The sequence below is a fragment of the Vigna umbellata genome, chromosome 9, assembly GCF_029865625.1.
Source record: "Vigna umbellata cultivar VRB3 chromosome 9, Vumbellata_1.0, whole genome shotgun sequence".
Classification (NCBI taxonomy): Eukaryota; Viridiplantae; Streptophyta; class Magnoliopsida; order Fabales; family Fabaceae; genus Vigna; species Vigna umbellata.
The window spans coordinates 8528808-8553390 of record NC_142173.1 but is presented as its reverse complement, the minus strand read 5'-3'; the positions used below and the strand labels follow the sequence as shown (position 1 = coordinate 8553390).

At 39.1% G+C, this 24583-nt stretch overlaps 3 protein-coding genes and 1 pseudogene across 3 annotated transcripts; all 4 read left to right on the top strand.

The window, feature by feature from the left end:
* Positions 1–3485: 3485 nt before the first annotated feature.
* Positions 3486–9846, top strand: LOC148192461 (uncharacterized). The gene is made up of 2 exons (XM_088098354.1): positions 3486–7672; positions 9498–9846. Exon 1 carries the CDS (start codon positions 3562–3564, stop codon positions 4795–4797), a length of 1236 nt encoding a protein of 411 aa, XP_087954480.1. The 5' UTR covers positions 3486–3561; the 3' UTR covers positions 4798–7672; positions 9498–9846.
* Positions 9847–16779: 6933 nt separating this feature from the next.
* Positions 16780–17869, top strand: LOC124827636 (uncharacterized; annotated as a pseudogene).
* A 3916-nt stretch (positions 17870–21785) lies between these two features.
* On the top strand, positions 21786–22802 carry LOC148192460 (uncharacterized). The gene has a single exon (XM_088099205.1). It carries the CDS (start codon positions 21786–21788, stop codon positions 22800–22802), a length of 1017 nt encoding a protein of 338 aa, XP_087955331.1.
* A 770-nt stretch (positions 22803–23572) lies between these two features.
* On the top strand, positions 23573–23983 carry LOC148192459 (uncharacterized). The gene has a single exon (XM_088099204.1). It carries the CDS (start codon positions 23573–23575, stop codon positions 23981–23983), a length of 411 nt encoding a protein of 136 aa, XP_087955330.1.
* The last annotated feature ends 600 nt before the right edge of the window (positions 23984–24583 follow it).

The window sequence follows — 24583 nt, the reverse complement described above, 5'->3', positions numbered from 1 at the left end:
ATAAATGAATAAATAAAATTCAAATTCTATCTTATCTCACTACCTGGGACGAGTCATATTATTTCTATTTTAGTGTTACGCATATTTCCATTAAATACTCAATCTGATTATTTATTAAAAAATAATTTCTTATACATTTTATCACATTAATTATTTCATTTAGATATGTCAAGTTTTACTATGAATTTCAGTTTTAAAATAGGCACGATGGTCTCTTGAAGGAAAAAGTCGTGATTTTATAAAATAGTGCAATTTCAAGAGTACAATTACGTTAAATTTTACTTTTTCATAATATTCTATTCTTAATAAACGGTGATTTTATCGAATGAAAAGAGAATCGTACATAGTTACGGAACGATTCAAAAGAAAACAAGCTTTTATGTAAAATATGAAAAAGAAAAGCAAAAAGGAAAAGAAGTTTTTTTTTTTTTTTTTTTTTTGTTGTAACCTAAGTTCAAAGTTGGTCCTCAGTCAATTAGTTATTAATTTTTGTGAAACCCTAAATAATTAGTAGTAGTAATTCCCTGTCATCATAATTAATCCACACCACAATCAACGCTTATTCTCATTAAAAACCCACTTTCAAAAGCTGATAAATCCCTCTGCAGTGCACTGAAACCAAGCCCCCATAATTCTCTGAAACCGCTCCACGTCACACGCACTCAGTGCATTAAAAACGCACCAATCCTTGCATGCAAGCACGCCACGTGTTGCGGAAGAAGCTTCCTGATCAGAGGTTGGTGTGCAGGTGTCGGCTTGAGACACGTTCGTTCAAACGAACAAGAAATTAACAAAACTCTAAATTTTAGAAAAAAAAAACCCTTTCACCTGCACTCACTCATCTTCTTCCTCCGAATTCACCCTTTCATCTCCTCCAACTTCTCTCTAGGAACTCCCAAGCTTCTCTCTTCTGTAACTTACCAAAGCTTACTCCTAATCCATTTCAGATACTGCAGAAACGTTCCCTGCACCGTGAGCAGCGTTCTGAACCGAACAGAACCAAGATCTGGACTGGTAAGCTCTCGAACCCTAGAAACCCTTTTCTAAGTTGCATGCAGACCTTAATACAGCTGCATGTTAGAATATACTCTAAGTTTCTTACGTTCTTCCTGGATAGAGTTAGTGAAACGCTTGAGAAAGCACGTTGCGGGTAGGAAATTTTATTTGGGCAAGTTAACAAGTGTTTGCATAGGGAGTTCACTGCTAGACCAGGTAAGGGAAGCTTATAATTTTTAATTGATACTTGTATGTTGTGTAAACTGAATTGCATGTGATAGAAGCATGATATTTGAGCTGTATGGAGGACCACTGTTATGGATTGTGATTCTGATTTTGATTTATCTGTCATGAACGAGCACTGTTGACTGTATTATATATGTTTGGGTGGTTTGAAACTGCATGTTGGTTTGATTCGTATGAGTGATGGATGAATATGTTAATGTATGAGTTCTTAATAGGTTGATTGTGGAATGGGAATTAATCTGGAAGTAGAATTTATAAAGTTTAAAGATTTGAAAATTGTTTGAAGTATAAAGTATATTCTGAGATGTTGAAATCTGGAAATTTGTTAAGTTTGAGAAGTCTGAAAACCCAAATTATCCCCTTGATAATTGACGCTCGTCACTGTACGGTCTTAGACCGTTCGGTTTTTTTTCTTTAAAACAACTTAGAATGGAATTCCTTCATTTGGAAAGAATTCTGCTCGAGAGCGAGCGTCTCCAGTTGATGGTCTGAGCGTTCGTCCAGCTCAGCAGTATTTAAATATTTAAAACTTTATGAATAAGTAACGCTCGGTCTTATACCGAAGCGTTCGTCCTAAATAGCGTTCGTCCTTATGGTGAACGTTCGTCTTTGATAGCGTTCGTCCTTATGGTGAACGTTCGTCTTTGATAGCGTTCGTCCTTATGGTGAACGTTCGTCTTTGATAGCGTTCGTCCTTATGTTGAACGTTCGTCTTTGATAGTGTTCGTCCTTATGGTGAACGTTCGTCTTTGATAGCGTTCGGCCTTATGTCGAGCGTTCGTCCTTCATAGCGTTCGGCCTTATGTCGAGCGTCCGTTCTTAATAAGCGCTCGTTCTTATCACGAGCGTCCGTTCTAAATCTCGCTAGGTCTCATACCTCGCGTTCGTACTAATTGAGTATTTAATTGATGAAATAGCGTTCGTTCAAAGTATTCAAATATTCATTTCTTTACGTTCGTTCCATTCCTGGAATTGGTTTTTCATATGTAAATATCTTGAAAGATAATTCTAAGTGTGCTTGACCCTCCTTTGTACATTAAATCTGGTTCAAGTTTCTATCATGATTATTTTCTAAGTACCAGTACGCTTTAAGTCGAGCCAGTTCATTTAACTGGATCAACAGAAATTACGTTCGTTCTAAGTATTTTTCCTGCGTATCCAGTGAAGTCATTTGGACGTTCGTCCTGATTATTCAGTGGACTGAACGTTCGTTCTTTTATTCTCTTAAAGTTAAAGATGAATTTGATGTTACATTATCATGAATTACGGTGTGAAGACTATATGAATTGAATCTGTGATTATGGATATTGGACGAGCGTTCCATGGAGGAACGTCTCATGTATGTTGAACATTGAATTGGTAAAGTATGACCGTGGATAGCTAATGCTGGCTTGGTCCATCCTGATATTCCGTGATGCTCATCTTCACGTAGAAGGGGGTAGTCATGTGTGGGAATGGCAGGAGGTCATTCGTATCCCTCACTTAGCAGGGGCGAAGGATTAACCTCGAGTGGCAGCTGTTGAGGGTATCCCAGCTACTACATCACTCGGGTGCAAGGACGCCTGTAGCTACATGGTTCATACAGTCCGGACGGTCGTCTTTTATACTTATAAATTTCTATGATATATTATGTTAAATTGTATGTGGTGCGTTTGCATGTGAAATGTTGAATGTGAATGTTGAACGTATGAATTAAATATTATAAGCTTACCCTTGCGTTTTCCATTGTGTTGTCTACTGTCCATGTATCTCCGTCTTGTCAAATGCAATGATCATCCGTTGTGGATGTGAGCAGATGGTGGTACGTCCGTTGAAGAAATGCTGGAAGAAGGAAATTTGGAAGATGCAAATCTTGTGGAAGTGGAAGTAAAGACCGAGCCTGAACACGCTCGTTAAATTAGGACTGAAGTTGTTAGCTTCGATTGAACGTTCGGCCAAGTGTTTTTGTATAGCCGTTCGTCCTAGTTATTGTTTTGCTTCTGTTTAGCGTACGTTAGTATATATTTGAAGCATTCGTTTTAGTTTCCCTTGTAAGCGTTTATGCGCGCTTCCCTTGTACTGGTGTCGTTCGGCTTTTAAATCTGAGTTAATGCAAAGACTGCACTGTTTATATTATTAATTGTAATTAATTCTCAATTATGGTAATTACTATATTTTGGGATGTTACATTAGTGGTATCAGAGCAGTTTTGTTCTTTTAAGGAACACTGTAGGTTATGAGTGCACTACGTTTTTGCTGTGTGCTTATTATGTGTTAATGAGTTATTGTTTTAACTCTCGAACTTTACTAACGCTCGTTTTTCTCTAATCCAGAGAACTAATGGCGCCTAGACTTCCTCCTCCTCCCCAACCGAATGAGTCCGATACGTCCAGCAACGCTAGGTTGTTGGAAACCGTAGTTGAACGACTGCATCAACAGAACACCACGTTGCTGGAGCAAAACGCCACCCTGATGCAGCAAAACCAAGCTGCTATGCAAGGTTTGGAGGCCTCGCGTGTCAATTCTGAAAACACGCAAAGGCAGTTGATGGAAATCTTGGCTGCAACTAGAGGTGCGCCTGGAGCATCTTCTTCAAACGCTGCTCAACCTGCTGCCGAGTGGAGTTTGGAGAGCTTCCTGCAGCATCACCCAGCTAAGTTCAGTGGGAAGTGCCTCCCTGATGAGGCTGATCAATGGCTGGGAGATATGGAGAGAATTTTTAACGCCAAACGCTGCCCAGATGTGAACAGGTTGGCGTACGCTGAGTATTTGTTGACTGGTGAAGCGAACTACTGGTGGACGAGCGTGAAAGCTCTCTTGACAGACGCTCAAACTCCTATTACTTGGGAAGTGTTTAGGAGTAAATTCTATGAAGAATATTTTCCTGATAGCGTCCGGTTTGCAAAAGAGGTGGAGTTTCTTCAATTGGTCCAAGGAGGGATGTCTATTTCTGAGTATACGAACAAGTTCAAACACTTGGTTCGTTTCAACACAATGGCCACAAATGAAGAATGGCAGTGCCGTAAGTTTGAAAACGGACTGCGGAGTGACTTGAAGGTTTTGATCTCCAGCTTATGTATAAGAACGTTCCCTGCCATGGTTGAGAGGGCCAAGGTTTTAGAGAAGAACATGGCAGAAGTAGAAAGGCACAAGAAACAACAGCAAGTAAATAGAGGACCTATCGTTTCCAGAGGCAATGTTACTCCAAGGAGGACCCCCTACGTTCGTCCAAATCAATCATCTAATACGAGCGGCTCTCGAGCTCTAGTTCCTGCTGGACAATCTGGTCAGGTTGGGAACGTTACGTGTTTTCAGTGTGGAGGGCCACACTACCGTTCGTCCTGTCCTCAACTGGTGGGAGTGAAGCACTGTAATCTTTGTGGGCGAAACGGACACTTAGATAATGAGTGTAACATGGGTGGAAGAGCAGTGATGAGACCACCAAACGCTGGCAGGAATCAGCCTAGAGGAGGACGAGCCCAAGCAGCTGGACGTGTGTATGCTATTACTGGTGCAGAGGCAGCTAACTCAGGTACGCTTATCACCTGCACTTTCTTGCGGTATGAAACGCCTTGATGTACGTTGTTTAGTTATTGTGATAAGGGAGCAGTTTGGTCTGATAGTGTATACACCAACAATTGGATTAATTTTAATATCCGACAGTGAGATAGACGCTTATTATGATACTAGGGAGGATGTAATTTTCTAGAGTTGACTAACTTAGGAGAATACTTCCCGAGAACGGGGTGTTGGCATTCGTTTCTTTTAAGATTAGACCATTCGGTAGAACAAATCGAAAGAGAGTAACGAGCAGACTTTGAATTACGAATGGACGGTGTGTTGAAAATTCAGCTAAAAGATCTTTGTCCTTTATAGTGAATTGGGAGATGGATTTTTTTGCAAGGTCATCACGATCAACTTAGTAGATGGGTTTATGAGCAGGAGTAGCTAGGTTTACGTGTTGTAAGGTAACATGTCAAAATGTAAAGGTGGAACTTTGGAGATCACACGACAACAGGATAGGGTTACTTAGAACTTAAGTCAATTACCTTTATAGATCGGTCATAAGGTAGAGGTACTATTAGAATTACTGAGGATAGACTGACCAAGAAATTTTGCTTTATGATCATCGGTTTGAGAACTAACCATAATGATGGGTTTAACTCCACATGTAAGTAGGAAGATTGATTTCTTAGAATCCAAACTGGTAGCAATTCTGATAGACATTTTCAATTCATCTCTAGGTTCCGTGCAATCGTTGAAGAGTAAATTTAGCATCCGGTTGAAGACTTACTCAGTTATCATTCTGAAGGAATGGCTCGACGAGTAGATCGATTCTGACGTTCGCATACTTGTATGAACGTCTGTTTTGAATCAATTAGGGGTCAGATGAAGTCTCGTTCTCCAAATGATCAAGAAAATCAGTTCTCTGCCTAACTCTGATACATTTGATACTCTCTTTCAATCACTCGACCTATACTCCATTCTTCAAACAGTAACTGTCAGTTGGAATAAAACTTTTAAATTATTTTTCATTTTGTTTCTGGTGATTAATCATTTGATCTTTTGTGGCCAAACATTTTTAGCGTTTGGCTATGAACGTCCTTTGACTGCTCGGTTTCGTTCGTTCTTTAACGTTCGGCACTTATGCCCTTTACTTGAATTTGCTATTTATATATATATACTGTCTTAGTTTTCGATAATCAATTTATCCTGGGATATTCAGATTAATCTTTTATGTTTCCTCTCATCTGTTGCTTCTGTGTATCCCTTTCACACTCTAATCCAATAGTAAAATACTTCAATATTAATTCTTTTTCTATACTTGTTTCTCATTTCAGAGATTCCTTGTAATTTATTACCTTCCCATAAACATTTAGTCCTTACCCAAACATAACCGATCGTTATAGTTGAAACCAGTCAACATTTAAGAATTGCTAAAGACATGAGTGTGGGACGAAGTCGCTTGTCCCAGGAAGCTGCTGCCGAAGGTACTTGGATTGTAGACGCATTGGAACGATAGCTTATGAAGATACCATTGCCTTCTCAATTAATTAATCATCGTTTAGTTTTCACGCATCACTACGCTAGAAGTATATTGGAGACTCGTCTGATGTACTAGAGCTAGAAGATGTTCTTATTTAGGGATACCAAATTACTTCCAGTCCAGCATTGGAATGACTCCCTTCGAAACTCTGTACGGGCGTAAGTGCCGCACACCACTTTGTTGGTTCCAGGAAGGAGAGAATGTGCTAACTGGATGAGCTCAAGAGATCATGTATTTTCTTAGACTCAACCTGATCACTGAAGTAGGCCAAACCGTTCGTCCAAAGAAGCTGTCTCCCAAGTTCATAGGGCCGTATCAAATTCTGAAGAAGAATGGACCAGTAGCTTATGAACTTGCCTTGCCTCCTCAACTCTCAAACCTCCATCCTGTTTTCCACGTTTCCCAACTCAGAAAGTACGTAGCTAATCCTTCTCACGTGTTGGAGTTGGAGGACATCCAATTGCGCCCAGACCGAGCATTAGAATTGCAACCAGTACGTATTGAAGACGTTCGCACCAGGCTGCACAAAGGAAAGGACATTCGTTTGGTGAAGGTAGTGTGGGACGCTAGAACTGGTGATTCAACGTGGGAAGTTGAGGGTGCAATGAAGGACTTGTATCCACACTGGTTCACGGGTAAGTTCTAAATTTTCGAGGACGAAAATTTTTGTAGTTAGGGGGAATGTGAAACCCTAAATAATTAGTAGTAGTAATTCCCTGTCATCATAATTAATCCACACCACAATCAACGCTTATTCTCATTAAAAACCCACTTTCAAAAGCTGATAAATCCCTCTGCAGTGCACTGAAACCAAGCCCCCATAATTCTCTGAAACCGCTCCACGTCACACGCACTCAGTGCATTAAAAACGCACCAATCCTTGCATGCAAGCACGCCACGTGTTGCGGAAGAAGCTTCCTGATCAGAGGTTGGTGTGCAGGTGTCGGCTTGAGACACGTTCGTTCAAACGAACAAGAAATTAACAAAACTCTAAATTTTAGAAAAAAAAAACCCTTTCACCTGCACTCACTCATCTTCTTCCTCCGAATTCACCCTTTCATCTCCTCCAACTTCTCTCTAGGAACTCCCAAGCTTCTCTCTTCTGTAACTTACCAAAGCTTACTCCTAATCCATTTCAGATACTGCAGAAACGTTCCCTGCACCGTGAGCAGCGTTCTGAACCGAACAGAACCAAGATCTGGACTGGTAAGCTCTCGAACCCTAGAAACCCTTTTCTAAGTTGCATGCAGACCTTAATACAGCTGCATGTTAGAATATACTCTAAGTTTCTTACGTTCTTCCTGGATAGAGTTAGTGAAACGCTTGAGAAAGCACGTTGCGGGTAGGAAATTTTATTTGGGCAAGTTAACAAGTGTTTGCATAGGGAGTTCACTGCTAGACCAGGTAAGGGAAGCTTATAATTTTTAATTGATACTTGTATGTTGTGTAAACTGAATTGCATGTGATAGAAGCATGATATTTGAGCTGTATGGAGGACCACTGTTATGGATTGTGATTCTGATTTTGATTTATCTGTCATGAACGAGCACTGTTGACTGTATTATATATGTTTGGGTGGTTTGAAACTGCATGTTGGTTTGATTCGTATGAGTGATGGATGAATATGTTAATGTATGAGTTCTTAATAGGTTGATTGTGGAATGGGAATTAATCTGGAAGTAGAATTTATAAAGTTTAAAGATTTGAAAATTGTTTGAAGTATAAAGTATATTCTGAGATGTTGAAATCTGGAAATTTGTTAAGTTTGAGAAGTCTGAAAACCCAAATTATCCCCTTGATAATTGACGCTCGTCACTGTACGGTCTTAGACCGTTCGGTTTTTTTTCTTTAAAACAACTTAGAATGGAATTCCTTCATTTGGAAAGAATTCTGCTCGAGAGCGAGCGTCTCCAGTTGATGGTCTGAGCGTTCGTCCAGCTCAGCAGTATTTAAATATTTAAAACTTTATGAATAAGTAACGCTCGGTCTTATACCGAAGCGTTCGTCCTAAATAGCGTTCGTCCTTATGGTGAACGTTCGTCTTTGATAGCGTTCGTCCTTATGGTGAACGTTCGTCTTTGATAGCGTTCGTCCTTATGGTGAACGTTCGTCTTTGATAGCGTTCGTCCTTATGTTGAACGTTCGTCTTTGATAGTGTTCGTCCTTATGGTGAACGTTCGTCTTTGATAGCGTTCGGCCTTATGTCGAGCGTTCGTCCTTCATAGCGTTCGGCCTTATGTCGAGCGTCCGTTCTTAATAAGCGCTCGTTCTTATCACGAGCGTCCGTTCTAAATCTCGCTAGGTCTCATACCTCGCGTTCGTACTAATTGAGTATTTAATTGATGAAATAGCGTTCGTTCAAAGTATTCAAATATTCATTTCTTTACGTTCGTTCCATTCCTGGAATTGGTTTTTCATATGTAAATATCTTGAAAGATAATTCTAAGTGTGCTTGACCCTCCTTTGTACATTAAATCTGGTTCAAGTTTCTATCATGATTATTTTCTAAGTACCAGTACGCTTTAAGTCGAGCCAGTTCATTTAACTGGATCAACAGAAATTACGTTCGTTCTAAGTATTTTTCCTGCGTATCCAGTGAAGTCATTTGGACGTTCGTCCTGATTATTCAGTGGACTGAACGTTCGTTCTTTTATTCTCTTAAAGTTAAAGATGAATTTGATGTTACATTATCATGAATTACGGTGTGAAGACTATATGAATTGAATCTGTGATTATGGATATTGGACGAGCGTTCCATGGAGGAACGTCTCATGTATGTTGAACATTGAATTGGTAAAGTATGACCGTGGATAGCTAATGCTGGCTTGGTCCATCCTGATATTCCGTGATGCTCATCTTCACGTAGAAGGGGGTAGTCATGTGTGGGAATGGCAGGAGGTCATTCGTATCCCTCACTTAGCAGGGGCGAAGGATTAACCTCGAGTGGCAGCTGTTGAGGGTATCCCAGCTACTACATCACTCGGGTGCAAGGACGCCTGTAGCTACATGGTTCATACAGTCCGGACGGTCGTCTTTTATACTTATAAATTTCTATGATATATTATGTTAAATTGTATGTGGTGCGTTTGCATGTGAAATGTTGAATGTGAATGTTGAACGTATGAATTAAATATTATAAGCTTACCCTTGCGTTTTCCATTGTGTTGTCTACTGTCCATGTATCTCCGTCTTGTCAAATGCAATGATCATCCGTTGTGGATGTGAGCAGATGGTGGTACGTCCGTTGAAGAAATGCTGGAAGAAGGAAATTTGGAAGATGCAAATCTTGTGGAAGTGGAAGTAAAGACCGAGCCTGAACACGCTCGTTAAATTAGGACTGAAGTTGTTAGCTTCGATTGAACGTTCGGCCAAGTGTTTTTGTATAGCCGTTCGTCCTAGTTATTGTTTTGCTTCTGTTTAGCGTACGTTAGTATATATTTGAAGCATTCGTTTTAGTTTCCCTTGTAAGCGTTTATGCGCGCTTCCCTTGTACTGGTGTCGTTCGGCTTTTAAATCTGAGTTAATGCAAAGACTGCACTGTTTATATTATTAATTGTAATTAATTCTCAATTATGGTAATTACTATATTTTGGGATGTTACAATTTTCTTTGTTATCTTTCTGGTTTGCTTTGTTACGCATCACGAGCATGCGTTCTTCAGGCTATTGGTTACCTTTTCTTTCAACGACGTGGCATTACTATAGCCTCTCCTCTCACCAATGTTCAACAATAAAAAATTAACAAAAAATTAAATATTAGTAAATTAATGCACATATTAATTGATTTAATAACCCAAAAAAATTGCTTTATTCGAAGGTGTACCGGTGGAGAATATTTTATTTTATTAAGATCTCGTGTGACCAAATACAATGCTAGGCAGGGCGATCGAATTTGGAAAAAATCATAGACTTGCGGGACCATCAAGAATGACAAAAATAGTAAAGAAACTTTTTTTCGATTAATATAATCACCACTTGACATTTACATAGGGATAAAATGATTATAAAAAAATAAAGTTTTATATTTATAAAAAAAAAATACTGAATGATAGTATCAAATAAGAATAAAAAGATTTTGCGTGTAATCAAAATACTATCATCTTAATATAAATAACAACTAAGGTTCAATACGGTGTTTAGATAATTATTGAGTAATTACATATTTAGATAGTTATTCGATGAAGTTAGGTTACTGAAATTTTATTTTAAAACACTTAATGCTTTCACATCATTAATGTTGAGATTAGAAATATTTTAAATATCTATTTTTTTTGTTTTTATTTTAAATGTCTTTTAAAAGTAAAATAAAATAAAAGTTTCAGATTTCAAAATTTATAAATATAGTAATTAATCGTATAGATATTATCTCAACTGATCCAACTCTCTTTTTCAAATATTTTTTATTAGTTAAATTAATTAAAACTTAGAAACTTTAATGTCTCTCATTCTTTATTGAATGAATTTATCTCTCGTTTTAGTGAATTTGTATATATTTAAACAAAAAATAGTGTTTGAAAAATTTAAGAAAGTATTGATCAGTTTTCATATTTGAAAACAACGTCATAAACTTGTACGGAGATTCTTTGTATGTGACTACGTGCAATTACCTTGAGCAATGTTCTGGGCTTCACAGCATCTTATGTCATTAAACAACAGATCTTTCTTCTTAGCCAATTTTAAGAACCAATTTACTTTGAAATTCTACGTTACTTTTGTACGATCTTCTTACAAAAGTTTCTAAGAAAAAAAGTAACTAGATTATAAATTAAAAGTTCGAATTTATTTAAAAAAAGTTCTAGGAAAACAATATCCAGTTTATAAATTAAAAGTAGCTATATAACATCAATCTTTTTAACGTATCAGATAATAAAGTAACATAATCTATTTTGAAATTAGTTATTTTTACCAGAGAAATTTTGTTTGAATATCTTGTCTGCACTCAGGAATATTTTAAAATCAGTCGTTTCCAAGTTCGTTGAATCATTTTTCAAAGGCTTTTTCCTTATTCAATGTATTTTTTCCAATTGTTTTCTAAGAAGTGAATCTGCACAGTAGAGGAGGATGCACTCAAAAAATTTAAGGTGATTCTATCTTTGGCAATACTCTCGGTATCAATTGAGTATAAATTGCCCTAATTTGTCTTTTTTGCGTATTTTCGCACAAAACAAACTAAGAAGTGAGAGAGAAAAGGTTCTCTTACCACCTAAGGTAAAAGGAATCATGAGATACTTCATTCTTCTTCTTGCTTATTCATCTCTCCTTTTACTTATTCTCTTCAAGTTTTACCCATCGATTTTCTCCTTATATATGAATGGTTCTCCTATTTCCATTTTGTCCCCTCTTTTGTAATACATGTGACTTTTTGAGGAGCATAGGATTATGGGCTGTGGAACCTTAACCCTAGAATAATTGTCTAAAGAGATATGCTATCTTTTGACCCTTTCTTACCATATATTTTGTAAGAAATGTTATGCCTTGTTTCTCAAGGTGAATTGGTTTTAAAGAAAAATGCTTTCTTTTTTATCTTTTTGGAAATCTTTAGGATGATCTTTAACACATAACACAATAATGAAAATAATGCAGTAAAGGAGTTTAAATGATAGAAACCAAACACACCTTTTTATACTGGTTCGGCCTCAATGTCCACATCTAGTTCCAATCAACCTTAAATTGAAAGATCTTCCACTATAAAGATTTGAGTTTTTACAACAAGGCTTTACATAGAACAACTCTCAAATGTAATCTCCTCCATAACTCACCAATCTAATAAAGGAAAACACTCCCTGCAGAAAGAACAATCATCTTCTCTATAGTACCCCTTTGAGACCCTTCTCAAAGTCACAATAACAACAAGTTCTTCTTCTTGGCAACACGCACAAGGAAACCACAATCTCTTGATTGCAAACAAAGTTCTGATCAGAAAAGAAAACACCTTAATTTCCAGTAATTGATCAGCTAATAAACGTCCAAAGCTATCCTTCAAGAATCCTTCACAATCTGCAAATCTTTGGTATCTTGATTCTTGGAGCAACTAGCGCACCTACAATTCTTTCCTAGACTCATTGATATTAGATTTAAAAGTTCAAATGATCAAAAGTTGTTAATGGAGAGTGCAACGCGTCATTGTATAGATTTTCTTATGTCTAACGCTTTTTAATCGATTATGAAAATAATGTAATCGGTTATACTTTTAACAGAGTTATACCAGAATTACATTAAAACAGATTTAACTGATTTAGCAATTAATATAATCAATTGCACATAAAATGCAAGTCAGATTATTTGAAAATATAATCATTGTGACAATTAGAACATCTCTTGAAAACAGTTTTCAAAGTATACCAGAGTTAACCGATTAAGTAAACAATGTAATCAGTTAAGTATTATACTTAGACAATTTTGAAAACTTTTTCTTCTCAAAACACATCACAACACATAGCAAACAGGTGTTAGCAAAGGCATGAGTTTTAATCGATTATATATATAATGTAATCGGTTAAAACTTGTAGTTTGCCACAGCTTAAGCATTAGCTATCTAATGAACTTAATTGATTACATAACCACTGGAATGTCTATCAAAACTAAAAAACTAACCTTGGTAGAAGGGAGTCGTTGGCAATAATCTTGAGTGGAGAACTTCCCGATGTTGTTGTTTGTTGTGGTGGACTATCAATGGAGGAAGAAAACATAAAATGAATCCATAAATAAAAACAAAATTGTAACCTTCACTTATGAAAACATATATAATTATGGTAAATAACACAAAAATAATCTTTGTTCTTTCTTGCACTCATGAACAAACCAATTGGTTCACTTAGGGGTGATATAGTTTCAACTCACTAAGGATGTAAATACTAAATGAAAAATTGATATAAATCGGTCAAAACTAACAAAATATCCCAACAAAGGCAAGAAAACACTTTCACAAGAGGTAGATGGCAAAAAACTAACCTTTCTTCTCCCTCGTATTCGTCTTTGAAAACCCAAATTCAAACATAAATGAAAGCGCAAAGAAACTATGTGGGTTATGTTCTTACAAATTTTTATAGGACATATGACATCGAAAAGAGAGTAATTCCAACATCTTATAGGTAATTGACGTTGCAATCTACGGCTTTCAACGTCTTATGGTAGTAAAGTTTTGGAGTTGTCCGCCAACTGTTTTAATGAATTCACAAAAATCAAAGGACCTATAACGTCTAAAAAGTGAAACTCCAATGTTAATTGATGTCAAAATTTCCTTTTTCAAACGTCTGATTACTTCCTAGATAACCCAAAGGTCATTTTTGTGTAGGTTGACATGATTCATGCAACCCTATAAGGTCTAAAATGTGAAATTCCAATGTTAATTGACATTGAATTTCTCCTTTTAATATGTCTAATTGCTTCCTGGACAACCCAGAGGTCATTTCTGTGTAGATTGACATGATTCATGCAACCATATAATGTCTAAAAGGTGAAATTCTAACGTTAATTAATGTCGAAATTCTCCTTTTCAAGCATTTGCTTCCTGGATAGCCCAAAGGTCCTTTCTGTGCAGGTTGACATGATTCATGCAACAATATAACGTCTAAAAAGTGAAATTTCAATGTTAATTAACGTTGAAATTCCCTTTTTTAGAAGTCAATTAGGCATATGACATCGAAATGTGAAAATTTCTGACATCTAAATAGGATAATTATTTACAACAATGTCATCGATTATTTTTAATGTTGGCTTTTTTTCAATGTTGACCTTGAACGCTAGACATAAAAGGCTTATTTCACATTAATGAATACTTTCCCTTTAAAAAAATATTATAAGAAACTAATAAAATGTGAACCTAGAGACATGACACCATGAAGTATATATGAATTAGTGAGATAAGATTCGTTTAATGTAGAAGCATAAGGAAATAGAACATATAATGTTTAAAGTAAATAAGAATTTATTATGTTTAAAAGTATGATAAGAAAGAAATGTTCCTTAATTTCTCAACTTCTTTGACAAGGGAACAAATTCTTATAGTTTCTTAACTTTTTTGATATGTGAACAAATTCTAAAAGAGATGAGATATATGAAGAAATAAAATTATAAAGAAAGAAGAGAAAAATTTTAAGAAAGAAAAAGGTTAGAAGGTGATGAATGCATATTTATGCTCACACTTATGTTTTAAAATTCAAATTTTTGATGAGATTCTTGTGTTTAAATGATTGATTTCAAATAAGATTTGTGATGATTGACTTTATCGGGTTTGGGAATTAAAGAGGCTTAAAATGAGATTTTAGTTGCATAAATTATTTTGAATAGTCTAATGTTTGTTGATGCAGTTGAAATTAAAGTTTGAACTGCAATTTTGAATAAAATAAAAAGGGTTGAAATGTAATTTTGGACAAATTTATTTTAAAAAATAATTTGGAGAAAATATATCTTAAGATATTTTATTTGATATTGTTAAATAATTACCTTATTTAACTATATCAATAAAAATCAAAAGATAATATTTGTCAAATCTTTTTGAATCTAGAAAAGATATTATCAAATATTATCAAAAATTGATTAAATCTGTTGAATATTTGAAAGATATTAGATATAAGATAAAAGATCTTATCAATAGAAGATTCAGAGTCCAAGCCTAATCAAGACTATATAAAATGACCCAGGGGAGGCACAACTCATTCATTCTCATACTCCTCCACTTGGAAGCATTCATCCACCACTCCTCTCATTTTATTTCATCATGTATTCTACTCCATTCATGGAGGAATAAGCTCCTAGGGCTATTCCACTGTAATTTCATTATGAATTATGAGGTTAAGTTGAATTAATGCAATTGTTTCTTTTGATTATTGATATGAGTTATTCTTCTTCTATCTCTTTCATCTCTCAAACATATTAAAAGTAATGATTTTTGCATCATAAGGTGTTTGAATCTACATGCATATTAATCATATGAGTTCAAGGGTTTCTAGGTTTGATTGAGAATCTACTTTGATTAAATTTAGGAACTTTCATATGATTAAACGAGTTTTTGCTATCAATTGAGAATGTACTTTGATTGGTGGTAATAATTTCAACTATAATTAATTGAGAATTTACTTTGATTAATTAGCTTTTAATTTGGTTAGGAGATTTAAGAATAGACATGATTAAACACAATAGAATTTGATTGAGAATGTACTTTGCTTGAATTCATTGTGAATAATCTAGAAAGGTCTTGCATTTGATTGAGAATCTACTTTGGTTAACTGCATGATCGCCCTCAAATTAATTAAGAATGTACTTTAATTAATTTGAAACTTGAACAATAATCAATTGAGCAATGATATGTGGATAACCGATGATGAATCTATCTTGGGAAAGTAGTGGAACTAGCCTATTTTATCATAATTGTTTCTAAGTTTCCTCTATATTCTTCAAACATTAATTCTATTAGCATAGTCATAAGATTCAAATATTGAAAATCAATTATGTATTCGTTGGGAGACAACTCAGGGTTACTTTAACCTTATAAACTTTCTTAAATACTACTTGACAATACTAAAGTTTCTTTAAAAAGTACTATTAATTTGATAGTTTCAACGACAACGTATCAGAAGGAAAGACAAAGAGATTGGATGAAGAAAATGGGAAAATCACAATTACTTAAAATCTTAAACAAAAGTATTTTCTTTAAGTATAGAAAAAGTACTTAAAATAATGACAAAGAGACTGAATGAACATAACAATTAAAATCTTAAACGGAAAATTTAAAACTATTTATTAAATATGTAAAAATTAAGTATGACATTAATTTAATATCTAAACAATAAAATTTTAAATCCTAAACTTTAAATCTTAAAATAATAAACTTAACTAACCAGAGTTTACTAAATACAACTATCATATTAAGTGAAAAAAAAAAGTAAAATCTTGAATGTTCTAATAACTTTAAAACCTTAAACAACTTTTTTTCTTAAAGTTTCTTATATAATGGAACAAAAATGTAATATTTGCAGTTTTTTCCATGACGTCAGCATTTTGTTGGTTTATATCTTATGTTGTCCCACCAAGTGGAGGCACAATAATATGCAAATATCTTTGTATCTTCAATTCCCCATCACAATTTTTCCGCCGATAATTTGTATTAAACGTTTCACATAATTTATATGGTTTACATGGCCAATGAAGAACACTACCCATCTTGAACATTCGAATTTATGAGAATTAAATATGGAAAAGGAAAACACATCCAAGACTAACCAATGAAAGAGTGAAACGACAGCAACCCCAATGAAAAAGTCAGAACTTTTGGATGCACACATGTTTAGGTAGTTCTACCAACCGACCCAATGCACTTTGTGTAGTTTGAAATGAGAGGTTTAGGATAAACAAATCAATAAATTGATGTTGGAATACGTAGCTACATTATATCACTACAAAAATTATTAATTTTAGGAGAGATTATTTTTCGGCGGTTTTTAGAATCTCAGAAAATTTTTAGCGGTTTAAAATAAATCGTTTGTAACATTTATAATTTTTAATTTTAAAATAATGTTTATGCGTCTTCATTCTTTCTGCCTTCATTTTTTTTTCGCAAATCGCTATCTTCATTTCACTACACCTCTCCGCCACCGCTACCGGAAGCTTAATTCAACTCTCTGCTGCTTCTCTTCCTTCTCCGAGAAGCATCACACAAACTCCCCCAACTCCGATGACGTCGTCGAGCTTCCTCTCTTCACTCTCCCTCTGGTGCTCTTCCTTGGCGTCATCTTTCCCTTGCAGATCTTCGAGTTCCCCTACTGCATCATGATGCACACACTCCTCCAAGCAAACCTTCGCTTCGGCGTCATCTACACAGATGTCGTCTTTGGAACCGCTGCCATTGGCTGCATCGGCGAAGTCATAAAGCATGAGAGCCTCGTGAATGACCGATTTTTCCTCATCTGTAAGGGCCAGGAACGATTCTGAGTGAACAGTGTGGTGTGCACGAAACCCTACCTGGTCGCGCAGGTGACGTGGCTCGAGGACCGACCATCTCCCTCCACCGACCTCGATCTGGATAGGCTGGCCACCGATGTGGAGACCTACATGAAGGACGTTATCCGGTTATCCAGCCGGTTGGGAGGGAAACCAGAGAAGAAGGTTGGGGATTTGAGAAGAAACTTGTTTCCAACGACATTCTCGTTCTTCGTTGGCAGCACCTTCGAGGGCGTGCCAAGGTGCAAAATGAATCTGGCAGCACCACAAGCGCCACCACCAACACTGCCATGGCAACAAAATCCATGGTGTTAGCATGCCACTGTTGTTGTTTGGTGACGAAACTGATGAGGAAAGTGAAGCGACGTGGGCGCACACTACGACCGAAAAGTGTGAGTCGACAAGGTTCGTTCCAATGCCGCTATGATCCGTTGAGTTATTCCTTGAACTTTGATTCCACTGGATGTGGCAGCTTAAATGGATGAAGATTACTACAAGTTCTACGCTTTCTCTTCCAAGTTTGTGGCAAATCCAAGAACAACTTCTTCATGCCCTGTTCTTCAACTACAATCAGGGAACTCCCATTAACCACCACAATGAATCTCTTCAATTTTTTCTTTCTCAAACCCTCTTTCCAATGATATAAAGATGGGTATTGTAGGGATCTAATGTCTATGAGCTTCTTCCGTACCATATATATTGAATCATATTAGTTATCTTATGGTTAATTTCATTTAACTTCAAACATATTCGTTGTTAATCTCTTCAGATGTCTTATTTCTAGTGTTGATTGGTGATTTATACTCTATACCAAATGTATTGTTGCTTGTAAGTGTAACTTCGTGGCAACATATTGAGAAAATAGTTGTAAATTCTTTTCATGCGTAAACTCTGCTTGCCAAGTAAGAGAAAAATTCCATTAATATATCTCCATTCAAATGATCTTGTACATTAGAGTTCTAATTACAGCTATGATGAAACTAAAAGAGTTATATGTTTATTGTTTTTGCAGTCGTATTTTTCAGAGATTATTGGGAAGACATTGGAACAATAAAATCCTTTTGTGATGCTAACTTGGCTCTTACTGAAGAGGTAGGTTCAAGATGTTTACAGTTGTTACTACCGAGTAGGTTCGACCGATCGGGCAAGTAAGGTTGATGGAAGCTGATCATCCCCGATCGGACGTTAGGGTAGTATTTGCGAACTCTCCAGCCGATTGGCTGGAGACAGCCTTTGAATGACCATGAATGCGTAATTAATTGTGTAACGGTCAGTGTCGAGCAGTTAAGGTGAGCATTGATCGTCATTAAGAGGTAAATTAATGGATAATATTCTTTGAAACCATATAAATAACAATTGATTGAGAAGGTAAACTGTCTGTTTTTTGACTAATTTTCGATAGACTTGCGAAGATAAGTTCTAACTTGAGCGTCGGAGTGTTTTCTACAAGTCACCCCACTTTGATTGAGAGAGTAAGAGTCGAGAGGTAAGGCATAATCGAGAAGGACCGATCGGTGAAGGAGGAGTGTTCCCGAGCGGTAGCAGCAGGAGTTTCCCCCGGTCCCTTTCAGCAGAAACATTTTGGCGTCCACCGTGGGGCCGAGGATTGTTGAAGACAACCTACTAAGGCCATAAGGATGGAGCAAGACCCGACAGCGTTTATGCAGGAGATGAGAAGAAGGATGGAGGCAACGCAAGCACAGATTGAAACCCTTAGGGGCGAGCGTGATGCGGCTAGAGGGGCGTAGGCTAACCGTCAATCTTCCGCACGCACCCCAACACCGCCTATCGTAGAGATGCCGGAAACGGAGCCGGACTCGGAGGAAGACACAGATCCTACCAATGACAGTCATTATCATGGGGAAGATCAGAGTGAGGCTGGCTCGCATCGGGCCGAAAATCGTCCGATCCCAGTCAGCCGAGCGAGAGCTCTGCATCCGTTCACAGCGGCGGTCATGGAAGAACAGACTTCGGAGAGGGCATTCCCGGCCCTGGAGAAATATGACGGGTCAGGTGATCTAGAGGAGCATTTGAGATCCTTCGTCGACGTCGTGACCATCTACTCCCCCAGTGAAAATGTCTGGTGTAGAGTTTTTTCCTTGTCAATAAAGGGAGAAGCATTAGCATGGTTCCATTCTTTGAGACCTCGAACCATCGGTAACTTCGCCACCTTGAGGGACATGTTCGAACGACAGTTCTCTGCGGGGAGAGCTCGAAATTTGATGTATCTGGAGTTGATGAATATAAAGCAAGTGAAGGGAGAAAGTCTTAGAGACTTCATGGACAGGTTTAATCGGACCGCTCGGCAAATGAGGGGGGTGGGTAAGAAGTTTACCATTAGCACTCTGGCTACCGCGTTGAGGCCTTCCCCTTTCGCCGCTCGGTTCATCAAAATAGAAGAGAAGAGGGCGGTTCAGAGGTCACAACAGGAGCAGAGCTCAACTTCAGGGCAGAAGAAGAAAGAAGGAAAAAAATTGTTCGTACCAGGCGAACGACCAAAGGGCCAGAAGTACAGGGATGGACCGAAAGGGGCTAGATTCGAAAAGTACACCCCCTTAAATATGCCAAGGGCTAGAGTTTTGGAAGAAGCCCTGAGTGCAGATCTTATTCGTGTAAGACCTTCTCGGTCATCACCCAAGGCGGACGGAACTAAACATTGTACCTATCATCTAAACATAGGGCATAACACCGAAGACTGCACGGTGTTGAAAGATAAAGTGGAAGAACTAATTCAGGCAGGTCACTTGAAAAAGTTCGTTAAGGAGGAACGGAGAACGAGAAGCCCACCCAGGAGGGTGAGGGTGGAACGAAGTGATAGGAGAGAAGATAGACGCCTAGACCGTAGGCGGAGTAGAAGTCGCAGCCATGATCGATCGCTGCATGGCACGATAAACACTATCTCTGGAGGTTTTGCTGGGGGGTCATCGGTGTCACTAAGGAAGAGAAACTTAAGGGAGCTTAAAAGTGTTCACCGGGTAGATGTGAGGAAGCGCTCCATGCCGCCAATCACGTTCACCGACGAAGATTTTCATGCTCCTGATCCAGACCAAGACGATCCGATGGTAATAACCGCTGTTATTGCTCGGTACAACGTAGGAAAGGTGTTGGTGGATCAAGAAAGTTCTGTTAACATTCTTTACTGGAAGACGTTCCAACAGATGGACATATCCGAGGATCTGATAGCCCTGTATAACGAGCAAATAGTAGGATTTTCGGGGGAAAGGGTGGATACGAGAGGATATGTAGATCTAAGAACTTTTTTGGGAACCGAGCGGAATAAGGAGCTGAAGACTAGGTTTTTGCTGGTAGACGCAAGCACATCATACAATGTGTTGTTGGGTCGACCGTGCTTAAATGCATTCGGGGCGATTGTTTCCACGCCCCACCTCACACTCAAGTTTCCGTCGGACAATGGAACCATTTGCACCGTCCGGTCCTACCAGAGGATCGCCCAAGAATGTTATGTGGCCGGGTTGAAGGTTCAGTCATCCTCATCTGATCCACCCAACCGGCAGAGGAGAAGACGATCGGAGGTAACCATGGCGGATCTAGATCCGAGAACTAATACCGATGATCGGATGGAACCAATGGGAGAAACAAGGCCTTTCAGCCTTGGGCGGAAAGAGGAGCAGGTTACTACCATTGGAAGTGAGTTGGAGGAGGAGCAAGCCAGGTCAATAGGTGCGGAGTTGAAGAAAAACAAGGATTTGTTTGCCTGGACTGCAACCGATATGCCAGGAATCCACCCAAAGATTATGTCCCATAAGCTGGCATTGTTTAAGGAGTCCCCACCCGTGGCTCAGAAGAAGAGAAGATTGGGGGAAGAAAAGAGGCTGGCGGTGGCAGTTGAGGTAAAGAAGTTGTTGGAGGCAAACTTCATCCGTGAAATCAAGTATACAACGTGGCTGGCGAACTTTGTGATGGTTAAAAAGTCGAGCGGGCAGTGGAGAATGTGCACGGACTTCATAGACCTCAACAAAGCTTGCCCCCAAGGACTCCTATCCGCTACCGAGTATTGATGCGTTAATGGATGGAGCTTCAGGTTTCCAAGTGTTAAGTTTCCTGGGTGCGTATTCGGGGTACAACCAAATTCCTATGTTTCCTCCGAACAGTGATAAGACGACCTTCATCATCAAGCGGTCTAACTATTGCTATGAGGTTATGTCGTTCGGTTTGAAGAATGCGGGGGCTACCTACCAACGGTTGATGGATAGGGTCTTCTCCAGGCAGAGAGGTAGATGCATGGAGGTCTACGTGGATGACATGGTGGTGAGGAGCCGTTCGGTAGAGGAGCATGTGAGGGATCTTGCGGAGGTTTTTCGCCAAGTGCGAAAGTACAATATGCGCCTCAATCCGGCTAAGTGCACTTTCGGGTACCGGCAGGAAAAGTTCTAGGTTTCCTGCTAACAACCAGAGGAATAGAGGCGAACCCCGACAAGTGCAGGATGATACTTGAGATGAGAAGCCCTCAGAAGTTGAAGGAGGTTCAAAGGTTGGTAGGAAGGTTGACTTCACTGTCGCGCTCTATTCCAAAGCTGGCCGAGCGGATCAAGCCGATTGTATGAATTATGAAGAAAAGTATGGGTACTGATTGGGATGACCAGTGTGAGCAAGCCTTCAACGAGGTGAAGAGCATACTAGTCAGCCCACCGGTCATGGGACGACCTGATTCAGAGCACGCGTTACAGTTGTTCTTGACAATTTCGGAGGACACGGTCAATTCAGCTTTGGTGCAAGAGCAACCCGAGTTTAAACTCGTTTACTTTGTTAGCAGGACGTTGCAACCTGCGGAAACAAGGTACAAGCGAGTCGAGAAGATCGCTTTCGCCCTAGTAATGGCAGCGCGACGCCTAAGGTCGTACTTTCAGAGTCACCAGGTGGTGGTAAGAACGGATCACCCGATCGCAAAAAATCTACGAAAGCCAGACCTCGCCGGGAGAATAGTAGGATGGTCAGTAGAGTTATTTGAATTTAGACTACAGTTTGAGCCACGAGGGTCAGTCCGAGGACAACACTTGGCTGATTTTGCGGTTGAATTACCTTGGGAAGAAGAATGCTCCCGATCGTGGACCCTTTATGTGGATGGTTCATCTAAGCGGTCGGGGGGAGGAGCAGGAATCGTTCTGGAGGGACTGGACGATTTCGTCGTTGAGCAGGCGATCCTCTTCCGGTTTAAGATAAGCAACAACCAGGCCAAGTATGAAGCAGTGATAGAGGGGCTCGAACTGGCTAGGGACTTAGGGGCGGTTTCAGTCAAATGTCGAACTGACTCCCAACTGGTAGTGGGACAACTGAATGAGAGTTTCCAAATCAAAGATGATCAACTGCTTCGTTATTATCACAAGACAAAGGAGTTAGTGAAGCAATTCCAGACGGTGGAGTTTAAGCATGTGCCGAAAGAGCAGAATGTGAGGGCAGATGTTTTATCCAAACTCGCCAATTACAAGGGGAAGGATCACTTATCGTCGGTCATAAGGCAAGTTATGATGAGTCCTTCGGTGGAGTGCCTGTCGGTCCACGAGGTTTCTAGTAAACCTGATTGGAGGAAGGACATCAAAGAGATTATTCAGAAGCAGGAGAGCGGCTCACATATCTGAGCGGTTGAAGCCAAGAAAGTCGCTCGGTTCTTACTGATAGGAGAGGACCTGTACAAAAGAGGGTTCTCTTTACCTTTATTAAAATGTGTCCGTGGAGGAAGCCGAATATGTTATGAGGGAGCTGCAAGAAGGAGTGTGTGGAATGCATACTGGGCAGCGAGCGCTACGAGCGAAGGTGATAAGAGTAGGATATTTTTGGCCGACGGTACAAAAGGACTGCAAGACATTAGTACAGAAGTGTTTGAAGTGTCAAGAGCATGGTAAGAATTTTAATCTGCCAACGGTAGAGTTACACAGTTTGATGTCTCCTTGGCCGTTCGCACAATGGGGAATAGACATTGTGGGACCTTTTCCAATAGGCCGAGCTCAGAAGAAGTTCTTGCTAGTAGCAATTGATTATTTCACCAAGTGGGTAGAAGTAGAGCCGCTCGCAACAATCACGGCGGCGAGGGTTCAAAAGTTTGTGAAGACACTCATGCCGATTTGGAATCCCCAAAACCATATTTACAGACAACGGGCGGCAATTCGTTGATAAACGGTTGTGAGATTTCTATAAGAAGCTGGGAGTTAAGCATGTAACGAGCTCGGTTGAGTATCCACAAACGAACGGACAGGTGGAGGCGGGCAATAAAGTCATTGTTGTGGAACTGAAGAAAAGGTTGGGCGATGCTAAGGGAGCCTAGGTGGATGAGCTTCAGGAAGTCCTTTGGAGATACCGTTGCACACCGCACGGTACAACTAGAGAAACCCCGTTCAACCTTACATATGGAATGGACGCTATGTTACCAGTAGAGGTAGGGGAACCTACCATCAGAAAGGGGGTTCAAAGTTTGCAGAATAATAATGATGAGCTCCGAGTGGAGTTAGACACCATAGATGAACGCAGAGAGGTTGCAATGATCCGAGCGGAGGCCCAGAGAAGACTTCTTGCAAGACGTTACAACACCAAGGTAAAACCCCGACAATTCATTGAAGGAGATTTAGTGTGGAGAAAGACGACGGAAGCCCGACGAAACCGGGCGGTAGGGAAGTTAGCTGCGAATTGGGAAGGTCCCTTCAGAGTGGTCGAAAAATTGAAGAACGGAGCATATCGTTTGGAGTATCCAACGGGAAAGGCTATACCCAATACCTGGAATGCGTCGCACTTAAAGTTTTACTTCAACTTAGACACAACTTTGTAATTTTTATTACATATCAATATACTATGATTTTCATCACATTTCAAATTTTATGGTGCCATAGCAACCGAGCGGGTGAGGCAGATTTCTTTCGTGAACTCTCACCTTAGTCTTAGGGCACGCTTCTAGAGAGCTCCTAAGACCTAAACCGAGCGGGTGAGGTAGATTTCTTTCGTGAACTCTCACCTTGGTCTTAGGGCATGCTTCTAGAGAGCTCTTGAGACCTAAATCGAGCGGGTGAGGCAGATGTCTTTCGTGAACTCTCACCTTGGTCTTAGGGCACGCTTCTAAAGAGTCTTAGGAGACCTAAACCGAGCGGGTGAGGCAGATTTCTTTCGTGAACTCTCACCTTGGTCTTAGGGCACGCTTCTAGAGAGCTCCTAAGACCTAAACCAAGCGGGTGAGACAGATTTCTTTCGTGAACTCTCACCTTGGTCTTAGGGCACGCTTCTAGAGAGCTCCTAAGACCTAAACCGAGCGGGTGAGGCAAATTTCTTTCGTGAACTCTCACCTTGGTCTTAGGGCACGCTTCTAGAGAGCTCCTAAGACCTAAACCGAGTAGTAATAAAGACATGAAATTAAATACGAGGCATATGCGTCCGA